General features: G+C 40.2%; 2 protein-coding genes across 6 annotated transcripts in view; one reads left to right on the top strand and one right to left on the bottom strand.

Annotated features, from left to right (window-relative positions):
• Positions 1–3,237: 3,237 nt before the first annotated feature.
• On the bottom strand, positions 3,238–14,430 carry YIPF5 (Yip1 domain family member 5). Of its 5 annotated transcripts, none has more exons than XM_075900306.1 (6): positions 14,291–14,430; positions 13,600–13,716; positions 8,118–8,290; positions 7,003–7,148; positions 4,873–5,054; positions 3,238–4,019 (listed from the first exon to the last, which is right to left on the bottom strand). In XM_075900306.1, the coding sequence occupies exons 2-6, from the start codon at positions 13,704–13,706 to the stop codon at positions 3,857–3,859; spliced, it is 771 nt and encodes a 256-aa protein (XP_075756421.1). In that variant the 5' UTR covers positions 13,707–13,716; positions 14,291–14,430; the 3' UTR covers positions 3,238–3,856. The 5 variants fall into 5 exon arrangements, with proteins under 5 accessions (XP_075756421.1, XP_075756423.1, XP_075756424.1 ...); XM_075900308.1 differs by having other exon boundaries at positions 8,118–8,281; XM_075900309.1 differs by having other exon boundaries at positions 8,118–8,281; positions 14,350–14,377.
• The window catches only part of KCTD16 (potassium channel tetramerization domain containing 16), a 230,886-nt gene continuing 229,947 nt past the window's right edge, over positions 14,339–15,277 (top strand). Inside the window, exon 1 of the mRNA XM_006128551.4 lies at positions 14,339–14,450. The gene's annotated coding sequence lies outside the window, so the exon portion shown is untranslated. The remainder of the gene's footprint in view (positions 14,451–15,277) is intronic.

Genomic DNA, 15,277 nt, shown 5'->3' with positions numbered 1-15,277 from the left:
ACCAGAGTAGGAACTTTGTGCACTGGGGCAGCTGTGGTATTTCCATCTATGATGAAAATCAAGTATAAAACATTGAATAAAATGCTATTACTATACATGAAAGTAAATTGATTTTCCTAATTTTAGTTTGGATAATCTGTAATAAGGGACCAAAAGGATAAGATTACATTGATAAACAACTCTCATGAAAAGAAATTCAACATTAAGGTATATATGTGCATCTACTGTGGCTCATAGCATAACTGTATTGTAATACACCAGACACTTCAAATCAGTTTTTATGATTCTGCCATGCTGAATTAACAGTATGTGATAAGCAAAGGATAAAAGTCTCTCCTTCCTTTGTGTGGATATGGGAGCATCCACAGGTCCCACTGATGGCAGTTGAAATGGGGATATTCCACCTTTGAAATGCAGGCCCAATTTCCACAGAGGCTACTGTGCCCATGTCTACACTAGGACCTTATTCTGAAATACACCCCCCACATTTGAATGTATAAACACTACTAAGCCTGTTATTTTGAAATAATGGTCTACAGAATTCAAACTCTGTACTTCTTCTTTTCATGGGTAACACTAATTACAGAATAGTAGTTTCGAAATAATATTAATGTGGACACTGCTAATTCAATCTTCTTGCTTCCAGGGGCTCAAAGTCCGAGGTAGTGCATTCACATTAATGGAGTCTGTCTCAGACTAATTTCGATGCCTCCCCATAGTGAGGATGCGCTAGCTCAAATTTGTTAAATTGGGGATTCTTAAGTCAAATTTAGTAATTTCGCAAGTTTCCCAGTGTAGGTACAGCCTCTATCCACTTTCCCACGACAGTGGGAGAAGGTATAACAAGTGTCCAGTGTACTATCCCCTCTTAAACTCACTATTCAACATTAAGATACCTGCAATGTTAGGATCAGAGCTTGCACTGAAAATGGTAGTAGCTTTTAGTATCTCTGATAGCTTTGTTAAAGCTCTCTTTGACATAAGACCTGTGCAAACTCAGAACTTGCCCTTTTGTATACAACTACATTTAAACTCTCAGAAAAAAAAAGTTTCAAAAGGGCAGCCAGTTTGTCAAGAAGTTATTTCTTGAATGACTGCATTACCTTGGAATATGAGGATTATTTGAAAGCAAACTGTTAAACTATAAAGACTATGGGTAGAGGAAAAGTTAAAATAGATATAGTTTTGCTTCTATTAAATGCAGTAGTATTAATAGGTCTCACCTGTTAATATGTAAGTAAACTTGGAATACGTAAGTAAACTTGGCCTTAATGTTTACACACAGCAGTCCTTCTGGGAAGACTCTTCTCTAGTCATTGTATAGGACTAGTATTGTAATACTAAAAATATTTTAGTTATAAAAATGTGTGTAACAGCTAATCAAAGCAGTGAACTGTAGTTTCCAAACACGCAAAATGTAAGTTTCCAAGTTGTATATTTTTATAACTTCTCCCCACACATAACGGCTGTGTCTAGACTGGCAAGATTTTGCGCAAATACTTTTAACGGAAAATTTTTTCCATTAAAAGTATTTGCGCAAGAGAGCGTCTATACTGGCATGTGCCTTTGCGCAAAAGATTTTCTTTTGTGCAAAAGCATCCATGCCCAGTGTAGACACTCGCTTGCGCAAGAAAGCTCCGATGGCCATTTTAGCCATCGGGCTTTCTTGAGCAAGATATTAACTTGTCTGTCTACACTGACCCTCTTGCGCAAGAATACTTGTGCAAGAGGGCTTATCCTTGAGCGGGAGCATCGGAGTATTTGCGCAAGAACCACTGATTTTGTACAGTACAAAGTCAGTGTTCTTACGCAAATACTCGTGGCCAGTCTAGACAGGCGGCAAGATTTTGCACAAAAGCAGTCGCTTTTGTGCAAAATCTTCCCAGTCTAGACGCAGCCAACCAGTTTTTAATGATTTATGCTAAATGGGAAGTAATTTTCTCTTTCAGTCCTATCAAGTATTTAAAACTACATATATTTAATTAGAACTGTACAAGTAGATTACTCTGAGTATCTGACAGTTACACTGTAATATAGTTGGAGTAAATACAATGCAGTCAACTGTTACTCCAGTTTTACACTACTGCAAGTGCAAAATATCACCCAAGAACGAGTATCTGTAAGAGCTTTTACCATTTCACCATGAAATATTTCCAGAAAAATTCTCAGAGGAGTAGCTGTGTTAGTCTGTATCTGCAGAACAAATGAGGAGTCTTGTGGCACCTTTGAGACTAACAGATGTATCTGCAGAACAAATGAGGAGTCTTGTGGCACCTTTGAGACTAACAGATGTATTAGGGAATAAGTTTTCGTGGCTAAAATTCACCTTATCAGCTGATTTGGAGTGGAAGTTACAGAATCAGTATTTTATATATAAGGAAGAGGTTGCTTGTGTTAATGAAGCTAATTAAGTCAGGGTGGATGTGGGTCATTCACCGCACTATTAATTTAGGATTGAATAAGAATCTTAACTGCATTGCCAAGGCAATTTCCCCTCTCTGGATATTCACATCTCCAAACTCAATGCTCACAATTCCTGAAGTGGGTTTTACCCACCAAAGCTTATGCCCTAATAAATCTGTTAGTCTCGAAAGTGCCACAGGACGACTCATTTTTCCAAAAAAGAGAGAACTTGAATCTTTAAACCGGTCTCTACCCACAAACAAATTTATAATCAAAGTCTCAGAATAAGAATTTTTATGCATGTTTTAAAAATTTATAAACACTAGCATTCTTTACTACTTTTTTCCATGAAATTAAGATAATACTGAATCTGAGTTGACTATCAAACACAAGTTTATGCTTTTCCTGCAAGATTAAGCAGAGTAAAAAGCTGTAATTTAAGCATGTCAAAAGAATAAATAAAAGAAGGCAGAATATTGCTGTTTTATATAAGTGCTGTGGTTTATTCCAATGTGAATGTTCCAATTTCATTTTACTAGCTGAAATTCTCTAGTCCTTATGGTCATTCTAAACAATACAGCAGAAAGAGGGTTAAAGTCACCTCCAGCACCATTCAAAATTATTTAGGGGAAAATGTAATCAAAGTGCATCACATAACCTTTACTGTAACTGCAATACTGACAACCATGGCACTTTATTATATTTTTCAAAATGGTGGGAGGCTTTTCCTGGAAGTAAATACTTTAAAAAAAAGTCTACTCTTGAGTCATTCATTAATATATGCATTATTAGAACATGCTCCTGAAAGTCAATCTTGATAAACATCTCAACACATTCACATTTCAAGTCTGAAATTTATTGGTATACTTTTGACTAAAGGATTTGTTTTCAAATTAAACAATTTAAATTGCATATTGAATTCTGAAATACCAACACCTTCTATAAATAACAGCTCAAAGTATTTGTTAAAATACAGAAAATATGCAATTTTCAATTTGCTTGAGAAACTCTTTTCAATACAGGTGACAGGAACTGGGTTTGCCAAAGACTTTTTTGTTTTCAATAAAGACTGCAATGTCTTTAGTTTCATTTACTTTTGCTGATAAAAATCTACCAATATAACTACAACCCCTCTTTATCTTGCCTCTAACCCTCCCCCGCCCCAAACCCCAAAGTTACTTTTCTAAAGGCTGTAGAAATGGTAAAGAAACATTACATTTTAACTGTATAAGCACAGAAACTTAAAGCTATAGACACTGTAGGTCAATTCAAATAGTATTCAAGTGTCCTATACAAGTGAATGAGACATGTTTGTTTCCGTTGCTCCATCAGACAATTCAAGAGTTAAGTTTGCATGATAGTAGCAATGTCGCTGTTTGCTGGTCCAATTAAGTGTTCGAAGTTGATTTTTTCCCGTTTGGCCCACTGAAGTCCAATAATCAGAACAGTCAGTTCAAAATACAGAAATCAGAGCAAAGACTCCATATAACAATGCACAGGGATATGCTACTAGAAGCTGTTGTCCTTCCATTGCTAAGGCAGAAATGAAGATTTTGGAAGCAGAAAAACTGCACCATCCAATAATTCCAGCAGTAAGAATAATTCCCATCATCCCCCTGTAACATAAGAATAGATTAAAAATTTGTGCATATGCTTAAATGTATGCAGAATTATATATATTTGCAAATTATAATATTCCAAAGGTTGCTTGTTTTTAAAATTAATACTGGATTTTGAGGGCTTTTAATAAAGTGTATGTGGAATGTAAGTAAATATAAAATATGTATTACTTATTCTAAGGTTTTAGAATGAATATTAAAAAACAAATGAAATTCTAACTATAAAAAGGTGTAGAAATGACTAAACTAAAAATGAGTTGTTTCTTTGTACTAGTGATGTAAAATCCTGTATTTGGCTAACCAGTTTAACATATCGTTTAACCAGTTAACTGATTAAAGGGGGCTGAGTGGGGTGCTTGGAAGATCTCCTTCCTCCCACCACAGGCAGGAGCTGCTCCTGCCACACCAGTTAACCTTAACAGCTAAGCCTCACCCAGTAAGGGTGAGAATTACCAGTTAAAAATTCACATTTCTACTTTTTACTTCTGTATATGTAGCTTTTTATAAGGAGTAATCAAGTTAGCAATTTTCTTTTATGCTGAGCATTTAGCTTAGTTTTCCAGACTCAACATTAATACTTAATCTATATTAAATCATTTTTGTTTTCTATATCCTGATATACAACTTGTTTATTTGTCAAATCACTCAAAAACATGAGAGAAATATACTATAATTTGAGTTTAAAGATAATTTAATAAGTGAAAATGGGAAGCGTGAATAAGTGCTCATGCTGTGTGTCAAATCCATTATTAATATAATATAAATTCCACATAACAGAACTTTCCTCCCAATGGAATACACAATATATGGAAGCAGGATTTTAGTATAAATAGTTATTATTGATACTTACTGCAAAGAAAATACAACAGCAAAACCGGAAAGCAGGATCATAGGAAGAAGACAGTATCCCAGGACACTAGCAACACAGCCAAACGAGACGCCCATCATGCTCATTAAGTTCAGCAGGCAAAACATTCCTAAACATCCAATCGCACTAATTCCATACACATACCCAAACTGAATTTTACCTGCCTAGAGACAAGAGGAGTAACATAAGTTAAACATGTTTTATCTTAAAGTTGACTAATTAATTGCATTTTATAAAAGAATGGAAATAGAAAAGTGTGGTAACCTTTGACTTAGGAATGAATCAGAAGTAGGATTTAGGAGATAAAAGATTAAAAGGATTAAGAATGGTTTCCAACAAACAATACAAACAGTGCAATACTTGTATGCTGAAATGTCCAATAGGCATTTACCATACCAGTTTTCAGTTACAAAATGTGGTGCAAACTTAGTGTGCTTATTTAACATTTAGCTCTAATTGGGCTACACAAATCTTATGAACTTTGCTAGATTTACTCAACTATATTTCAATTATACAGTAAACTGCCGATAATCTGGAATCTTGGTGGTGCCAATTTATTGGATATGCCAGACTATCAGGAGGTCCCACCTCTCCCTCCCCCTCCCCCTCCTCCTCCTCCTCTCCAGTGTTTTTAACCCTTTTTATTGTAGCACAAGCGCTGTCCTCGGTCTTAAAAAGTTTAAGAAACACTGGAGTAGACCATCAAAAATAGTGTCTTCTGACCAAGTATGAGCCTTAAACTGACTAATGTTACAAAATTAAAACAAATAGTAATGCAATTAAATAGATAAGTTTAAGTAGTCAAAACACTCTTGGTAATGACTAAAATGTTGATGAGCATGTCCAGGAGATGCTGGAAAATCCACAGGATAAAGTTATACCTCATGAACTGTCCATTACAGACAGAACGTGTTCCTCTCAATAATAAGGGCCCCATTTTCCTTAAGGAAGTACTTTATTAGCAAGAGATATCCTGGAGACTCGAGTATGACAAGACAGTGGTCGATATGTAGTGGCTATTTCATGTTCCAACTCTCTCCCTTCCCCCCCTCCATCCACAAAAGAAATTATACAGTAATTCAAGCTTTCAACGTTGAAATTGATTTTAAATACTGAAATTTACAATGATAAGGAAGTTGGCTTGTTCCTACTTTGCCATATACTAAATTTAAGCTTCAGAAAACTAAATATTGCTTTATACTTCACTGATAACCCTGATGAAAAGTATGGTTGTTTTCAACCCTATAGATAAAAGAATAACTTTAGGTCAAGCTTATTTCAATTAAGTTAATGGCAAAACACCTGTAGGTTTTGATAGGCACAGGCCAATTAGTAAATGTTAACAGTTTTGGACATTATTTTGCTAAATTTGCAGTAAATCATCTCTATAAATGCTGACATTAAAATTTATGTCTAATGTCAACCACAGCAATGTAATTTTAAAAGTAACAGTGAGACTTATTAAGTTTTTTTCTTAAAAACAATCAGCTAAATACCACCAATACCAAACAAAGAATACTAGAATAACCCAAAGTAAAATTTCAATTAATCAGTAATTGGCATGATAGAAAAGTCTACTCAGTGTATAAATTGAAGAGCCAAAACCATGGATAAGGCAACCAAATTAAAACAGATTTGTGCAAATAAAACAATTCTAATCTATTAAAATTATGTTTCTTACAGCAAACAAGACATTTTAATTTGTACAAAGAGAAGAAATAGAAATATGATTAAAACTGAAGATTTAATTTTATAAAACCAAGGACAGGGAGTCATCTGATTCCCCCCTCACCCTCAAAATTATGAAAATGGTCCTCAGTCTTCGTGATAATAGAAGCCATATTCTACAAAAGAATGATGTGCAAAGAACCTACTACATAAAGGAACATGGCACATTACATACTGAGCTTGACAGGCCTGACCCAAAGCAGGGGGAGGACAACAGAAAGACTCAGGCCCCAAAACATGTACTTAATGAGCTACAAATCCTTAGTAAAGACCAGTTTTGTGGCTTTCATGCCAGAGAGATCTTATGAGACCCCTCTCCTGACAAGGATAATTTTCAATGCTTTAACTAAGTTATACATTAATATTTTGCAATCTGTAGCTTACCAGCAATAACGTGGCTCCAAAGGCAAGACAGAAGACCATTGGTCCTGCCAAATCAGTCTCATTCATGATGCTGCCATCTGCTACTTTTAATGGGTGTAGTACTGTTAATGTCTTCTGCCAGATGTGGTCAAAATTGATCCCTAATTCTACAGGTTACATGAAAAGAATTATGCAGATGTTTCCCTTTTTATTTCTCTCCCCCCCCCCCATTTTTCACCCTTTTTCCTGCCTATTCACTTTCAAATCTGCTCCAGACTGAAGGTAAGAAGGTTATCAAGTGCCATTCCTCAGATGGCCAAAGAATATTACATCTCCCCTTTAGGGGGGGGTGAGTGTACTTTCTCAACTACAGTTCTCAACTACTCAGAAGTGAGGGACTGCTAGTCTCTAAGGGTCCAAATTCTGCAATCTGTCAGACCAAGGACAGGACTGTTTCTAAGATTGCCCCTCTGCATGGTACAGCTTTGATTTACCAACTCAAGGAGTGCGACACCATCTATCTACACAGATTAGAAAACAAACTTTGTGAATAGTTTAATATTAGAATATACATTGTTTGTTTCTATCATCATTAACAACAGGAAAGGTAATTTATCTTAATCTCTGACTGATAGAGAAGATGGAAAATCCAGTCATCGGTCCATATATTCTCAATATCTATTAATTCTGGCATCTTGTATTCTGTGTAGGACATATCCTACATGTTTATTACTCCCTTCCTCAAATTATAATTTGAGTTCTAAACATCAAAATCACTTATTTATAATTAAAGGGGCATAATCAATTAAAAACTGCAACCATTTATTGTTGCAAATAACACCTATAATAATAGAGTAAAAGGAAAAAAACCATGCTTTTATTCCTGCATTTGATATAATGTCATGTACAGTCAATTTCTCATTTAATCTGCATGGTTCTCACAGACCAACATGGGAGAGGAATAAGATAATCTGACATGTAAAGCTGTCATGCCTGGGGGGAAAAGAAAAGCAAGCATGACATCTGCAATTACTTTTAATTTTATTTTCAGTTAACAAGAAAGCACATTCCTTCCTTCTCAGCTTACCCCAAAGTTAGGGGTTATTTTAGAGATGAGTAGTAAAGAACAATTATACCTTCTAATAAAGGTGGCTCATCCTCAAAAGTGCTTCCATAAAATGACTGTGCTGTAGTTGGAGTGTATGTTTGTGTTGGCTGGTAAATCTGCCCTGTGTAAGGCTGCGGTTGCTGCATCATCTCTGGAGGGACAAATCCACTTTGCTGAGAGTAGTCATAGCCACTGTATTGTCTGTAAACAACAATAAAATGTTATTGGCAGGCACAAGTTTTTTTTTTTTTTTTAAACCCTTTCCGTAGTCAGATAAGACACTTTTTGTGACAACTTAGTACATGCTGTACCTCCCTCAACTGGGACTCCCTGGTCCAGCAACATCCGTGGTCCAGCAGGACCACAGATGTTCCTGGACCAGAAAATCCAGGTATAGTGAGGTCTGGCTGCGGGCTCTGGCCCTGGTGACAGCCAGAAAGCTCCGGCCCTGGCTGTGCAGCTCCAGCCCTAGCCAGGCATCTCCAGCCCCAGTAGCAGACAGGAAGCGCCAGCCCCAGCAATGCATCTCCAGCCCCAGCTGTGCATCTCCAGCCCTGGCAGTGGACAGGGAGCTCCAGCCTCAGCCATGCATCTCCAGCCCCAGCAGCAGCGGGGCCAGCAGGGGCTAAAGAGGTCGAGCCGACGGAGTGACCAGGCAGCAGCAGGGCAGCTGGAACCCTAGGATGAGGGGAGAGAGCAGTGGTTTAGCATGGGCCAGGAGGGGAAAGACCTCCCCTGGTCCAGCAAATCCCCTCATTTGGGACCAGTCAGGCCCCGAGGGTGCTGGACCAGGGAGGTCCAACCTGTATACAATATATCATCTTGTTAAGCTACTTGAAGTGAAGTTAATTGCTCCCCCCACCCTAAATATGTAGCTGCATAAATGCATTCACCCCAACTTACCACAAAGAGTAAAGTGTGACTTGAACAGTTGCATGGGTTTATGGACTCCATCAGATATCACATAGTGATAAGAAAATTTAGAAGCTTACAAATAGTAGCATTTTCAGGCCAAAACCAAGCCAAACTCATTTAATCTGAATATAAGATTGGGCCTATAGAAAACTAGCAAAAAGCATCTCTGTCAATATAGCCCTTTCAGTTGTATATCTGACTCCTATAATTTATCAAATGACAGCAGGAATTTATACTCTCATTAAATTACATAACAGAGCTCACTCTTGAAAAGAGATCCAAGGTCTTCATGTTGTTTGAGCTTCCTGTATGATATATTCACAGAGTTGAAAGACCGTTTAGTCAAATTCACTACCTTCTACCTTCCCATATAATAATTACATGAGACACGACTCTGCATACACGTGATGAGGATTATGACATTCAGAGATTAAGCACACATTGTGACATCTTCCACCATGACATGCTGCACATGACAACCTTAGTAATATTTCAGTTTCCAACTCAAAATTTCCTCAGACTCTAATCACAGAAGACTAATTCAGTGTCAAGTTTGCTCTTTTAAATACATACTGTTTGAACTGTGTGCATGCATCCACACACTTCAAAACAAAACAATTTTAACATTTCACTATCTCACAGATAGTCTGAAACTCATACTACAAAATTTCACCAGCAAAGAATCACTCCTGTGATACCTAATCACTTCTGAGAAACTCCTCTTATAACTGTTACATTATAATAGTTATGTTGTGTATCTAACAGTAATTCTTCAACAAATCTCTTTTCCCTACTTATTAGGTAAGTGTATGTAAATTGTATAAATTAACGCTAATAAATTCTTTCTGCACACCAGTGAAAGAAACTACAAAAATTGCACAAGACATTTAAGAAAAAATGAATAACTTCATAAAAGGTATTTTCCCTCTTTCCATCCTCTCAAAATCCACATGCAAAGGTATCCTATCCATGCAAATCTCCTTTTCCACCCGGTGCATCTCTGCAGCACTGTGATCTTCTGCACCCTCTTAAAAGTGCAACGATACATTTACTTCGCTTCCCTCTTCCTTTTCCCCACCCACATAAAAACTGCCCTTTCTAAGCCTACATGCCTTCTGACATAGATGAACAGGATTTGTTTGGGAAGAGTCAATGTGACATTTGTATGGAGAAATCATACCTCACGAATCTATTAGAATTTTTTGAAAGGAATCAATAAACATGTGGGCAAGGGTGATTTGGTGGATTTAGTCCACTTGGACTTGACAAAGTCCTTCACCAAAGACTCTTAAGCAAAATGGAATAAGAGGGAAAGTCCTCTCATGGATCAGTAACTGGTTAAATGACATGAAACAGAGAATAGAATAAATTAGCAATTTTAAGTATGGAGCAGGGATGTAAAATCTGATTAAACAGGGGTGGGTAGAGAAGAGGCACTCGAACCCGGCCAGAGTGGCTCCCCTTGCCGGCCACAGGCGGGCAGGAATCGCTAGCGCCTCTCCGTATGCTGCATGGGCGGGGGCTGCTCCAGCTTGGCTGCTTCCAGCCCTGTGTGGCCGCATGAGGCCGGAAGAGCTGATAGCCCTGCACGGGACCAGAAGAGCTGCTGCTGCTTCTTGGTTAGCCCTGTATAGAGGCCCAGTGAGGCTAGAGTAGCTCTCTGCACGTGGCAGGCCATGGACAAGAGGCTGCTTCCTGGGTACCAGTTAACCATTGTAAGTGATTTGGAAAAAAGAGGCAACCTGTAAGATGGCATAGTTTACAGATGACACAAAATTATTCAAGATAGTTAAATTCAAGGCAGGCTATTAATAGTGACAAAGGGATCTCACAAAACTGGGTAAATGGACAACAAAATGGCTAATGAAATTCACTGTTGACAAAGGCACAGTGGAAAACATAATCCCAACTATCTATACAAAATAATGGCATTTAAATTAGCTCCCACCCTCACCAAAAACAGATCTCAAGAGTTACTGTTGCTACATCACAGAATCATCTAATTCACGGCTACTCAACACGCAGCCCGCGGCCCATTTGTTTGCTGCCCACAGTGTGGTTTAGATTTACGCGGGGCTCAGCACGTGGCCTGTGGGTGGGAGCCAAACCAAAACGTAATCAATATAATGGTATTCTGTTGATGTACATTTTAGTAATTAAAATCCTGGACTGTCATTGCTCATTAAAAGTGCTGTCACATGGGTGGAAATAGGGTAAATATTGCATTTTATTAATATCAGCAGAACTGACTTAAATGGGGCCTGCGTGTTGTGTAGTCTTGCCTTAATCTTTGTATTCATGCCAATCTGTGTGAAAGAAGATATTTGCGTGTGCATATATATTTGTATATGCAACCACACTTAAGTTGTGGCCCTCAGCATGTGTTGTATCATTGTGGCCCCCAGGGCTTCCAAAATTAATTGTAAGACTAGAAGGGAATCTTGACAGGTTTCTAGTCCATTCCTCTGCACCTACTCTTAAAAACCTCCAATGATGGAAGTTCTACAACCTTCCTAAGCCCTTTATTCCAGTTCTTAACTATCCTAACAGGAAGTTTTTCCTAATTTGCAACTTAAAATGCTATTGCCCGCAATTTAAGCCCATTGCTTCTTTGTCCTATCTTTAGAGATTAAGGAGAACACTTTTTCTCCCTGCTCCATTTAACAGCCTTTTATGTACTTGAAAATGATAACATCCCCCTTTAGTCTTTTTGTCTCCAGAGCAAACAGACCCAATTTTTAAAACCTTCCTTCATGGTTCATGTTTTCTAAGCCTTTTGTTGCTCTTCTCTGGACTTTCTCCAATTTATGTTTTCTGCAATGTGGAATCCAGAACTAGTTACAATTCTCCTCTTGAGAACTAACCAGTATGCACTAGAGCAGAAGAATTATTTCTTATGTCTTGCTTACAACACTTCTATTAATACAGCCAAGAACAATGTTGCTAGGGGTTTGGTTTTTTTTGCTGGTACATTGGTGACTCCTATTTAGTTTGTGATCCATTAAGATTCCTAGCTCCCTTTCTGCAATAGTCCTTCATAGGCAGTTATTTCCCATTTTTCATGTATGCAACTGATTGTTTCTTCCAAGGTGGGGTACTTTTGTATCTGTTCTTACTGAATTTCATCCTATTTACTTCAGGCCATTTATCCAGATCATTTTGAATTGTAATCCTATCTTTCAAAGCTCTTACAATTTCTTCCATCTTGGTATCATCTGCAAACTTTAACAATATTATCTAAGCCATTAGCTAAATCACTGACAAAGATATTGAATAGAATCGGACCCAGAACTGATTCCAGTGAGGACTCACTTGCTATGCCCTTCCAGCATGAGTGAGCCACTGATAACTACTTTCTGAGAATGGTTATCCAACCAGCTCTGCACCCACCTTATAGTTACCACATCTATGTTGTTTTCCCCTACTTTATGAGGTCATGCAAGACAATATGAAAAGTTTTACTAATGTCAAGGTATCTCACCTCTACCACTTTCCACCCTATTTGAAAATATTGCAGGGACAGTCAAAAAACCTAAGTGTTCCAAACCATTTGAAAAGGGAGCAATAATAGAAAATATCAGAATGCTACTATAGAAATCCATAGTACAGCCATATCTAAAAACAGTGTGCAGCTCTCGTTGCCCTCTCTGAAAAACATATATTAAAATTGGAAAAAATGCTGAGAATGATAACAAATGATTAAGGTTATGGAATAGCTTCCATGTGAGGAGAGATTTGTTTAACTTGGAAAAGATAAGATTAAGGGCAGGTATGTTAAGGGTCTCTAAAATCATATGAAGAAAGTGTGTAAAGAAGGCTTAGGTTATGTCTAGACTTCAGGCTTCTTTTGGAAGAAGCTCTTCCGGAAGAGATCTTCTGAAAAAACTTCTTCCGAAAGAGAGCATCCACACTGCCAAAGTGCATCGAAAAAGCAATCTGCTTTTTCAAAAGATAGCGTCCATTCAGTGTGGACGCTATCTTGCATTTAAGCTGTGATTATTATGGATGGAGTGGCCACCAGGGCACCTGTGTTTTTTCCTCTTCTTTCAAAAGAACTCCCTCTTCTGTCCACACACACATTTTTTCCGGAAGAGCTCTTTCAGAAAAATGCTTTTTCCTCATAGAAAAAGGTTTACCAATGTTGGGAAAAAAACCTCTGTTCTTTCGATTTTTTTTCGAATGAACATGATTGCTGTGTGGGCGTAAGTGAAGTTTAAAAAAAAAACCCTCTGTAGCATAGACATAGCCTCATTTACTCCTTCACATAATAAACGAACCAGAGTGATATCACCCTATGTAATTAATAGGTGGCACATTTAAAACAATAAGGAAGCATAGCACAGTAAACCTGTGGAATGGGAATGGATGATGTGATGGAATACACAATAACTGCAGTTCTGTTCATTCTCTCCAAAGCACTGTCAGAAGACAAGAGATTGGGCTAGACAGACCAACGATCTAATCCATTACGGCTATTCATATCTAGGATAGTTTTGTTCTGTGTGCGGAAGTGTTAGTAATGTAAAGTAACGTAATCATATGCAGGATAAACAAACACTATACAAGTTAGAGAATGGAAAAAATATACAAATTACTTATCGTATTGTCCTCCGCTTCCACTGTAATCATAGGACTGTGTCTGGTCATCAATGCTGTAACTTGTTTGGTAGAAATCTGTATTGAAGTTGTCAAACCCAGACATTGCAAACTATCTGTAAAATAAAAACATCAAAGCTTGCATGTATCATAAATGTTTACTTTGACTACTGGCTGTCAAATAACTCTACTACACTGTTGACACGTTCAGGAACAAACTGAATATTTGCTAGAAAGCAGGAAAACTCAAGAACACTCAGCAAATGACTGTGATGCTTTAGAAGACTGAGTCTGCATCTCGCTGTGTGTGTAACGTTTTACAGCACCGTTAAGATCTCAAACCATGCAGATGCGATTGCCCACAGGACACGTTCGCGGCCCAGGAACCCCAGTCCCTATGGGCCCAACCCCAATTCCTGCGCTGTCTTGCAGTAACCTGCGGTCAATCATCTCACGCCTCAGTTTCCCCTCAGGAAAGAGGGGGGCGGTCAAGGGGGGGAAGGGGGGCGCAAGGGGCTCGAAGCAAACCCGGGGTCACCCGCTGTTGTGAAGCGCCCTAGGAGAACCCAGGGAGGCGGGGTGGGCAGCGGGCTAAGGGAAGGGTTCTCCGGTGGTAGCAGCAGGGAGCGGGTCTGCTCGGGGGGCGGCCCCGCGGAAGGACCGACGGCCCGTGGCTCTCCGCAGACTCACCTGGCAACCCCTCCTCGCAGCGCTGAGAGAACCCCCCTCCCCCGCCTGCCGCCCCTCACCCTCCTCCGGTGCGACGTGTCACAAAACACAACAACCACTTCCGGATCAAGCGGAGCGGAGCATGCGCAGTGGCGGTTCCGCACCTCTCGGGGACCAGCGGGTTAGTGAGCAGGCGCCGTAACAACTCCCGGCGCCTCCTGGGTCCTCGGGCGGCTGAGCATGCGCGGTACAAAGGGGGGAGGGGCTTGGCGAAGCGCTTTGTGGGAGAAGCGCGGGAACGGGGGAGGGCGGGAGTTGAGGTGGCGGGACGTTGGTCGCCCCTGGGTGGAAACAGTGAGAGGTCGGCAGAGAATGGGGGAGGGGCAGAGGCCCGCCCGGCTCCAGAGCGCAAACCTCCCCTGCCCCGACAGACAGAGCCGCGGGGCCGAGCTCACTGGCAGGGCGAATCCGCCCCACGCCCTTTCCATCCCTCCCGGCTGCGTCCGGCCCCCTCCTTTCCCAGCTCTGGCCTGGCTGGAGCCTGTTGTAGCCGGTGCTCACCCTCCCCTCATCTCCTATACGCGGGGTGCAGGGCCGGACCCATTCCGGGGCCCTGGGCAGACAGTTTAATTGCGCCCTGGGTTAGGGGAGGGCACATGCGTGGCCCCACCCGGAGCTGGCGGCGGCAGGACGCACGTGCCTGGCCACCGCCGCTGGCGCACAGCCTCGGGCTGCCCGGGGTGGACCGAGCCTGGCCGTGCACTGCCCCGCAGCCGCGGGTGGAAAGGGCGCTGCTGGTTGGCGCTGTGGGGGTTAACGTGGCTGCTGGGAGCTGTTGCAGGGTGGCCCAGGCCTTAATCCGGCCCTGGCGGGGGTGAAATGGGAAGGAAGCGTCCAGCACAAACCGGAGCTCTGCCTCACTGTATTAAAATCTACCTGCAAATGGGCCGGGGATCACCTCTGTGAGAGAAGCGATTGCCAGGGGGATAGTGGGGCATCAATAAGGCT

Source organism: Pelodiscus sinensis, chromosome 17, assembly GCF_049634645.1.
Source record: "Pelodiscus sinensis isolate JC-2024 chromosome 17, ASM4963464v1, whole genome shotgun sequence".
Taxonomy (NCBI): Eukaryota; Metazoa; Chordata; order Testudines; family Trionychidae; genus Pelodiscus; species Pelodiscus sinensis.
This window is presented reverse-complemented; position numbering and strand designations above follow the sequence as displayed.

What these genes read in the sequence shown, in the direction of transcription:
- YIPF5 (XM_075900306.1), bottom strand. Translation starts at nt 13,706, where the DNA reads ATGTCTGGGTTTGACAACTTCAATACAGATTTCTACCAAACAAGTTAC. An exon ending in TGAGCCACCTTTATTAGAAG is followed by an intron (nt 7,149 to 8,117) that starts GTATAATTGTTC and finishes TGTAACCTGTAG; the next exon opens with AATTAGGGATCAATTTTGAC. An exon ending in TTGGAGCCACGTTATTGCTG is followed by an intron (nt 5,055 to 7,002) that starts GTAAGCTACAGA and finishes TCTTGTCTCTAG; the next exon opens with GCAGGTAAAATTCAGTTTGG.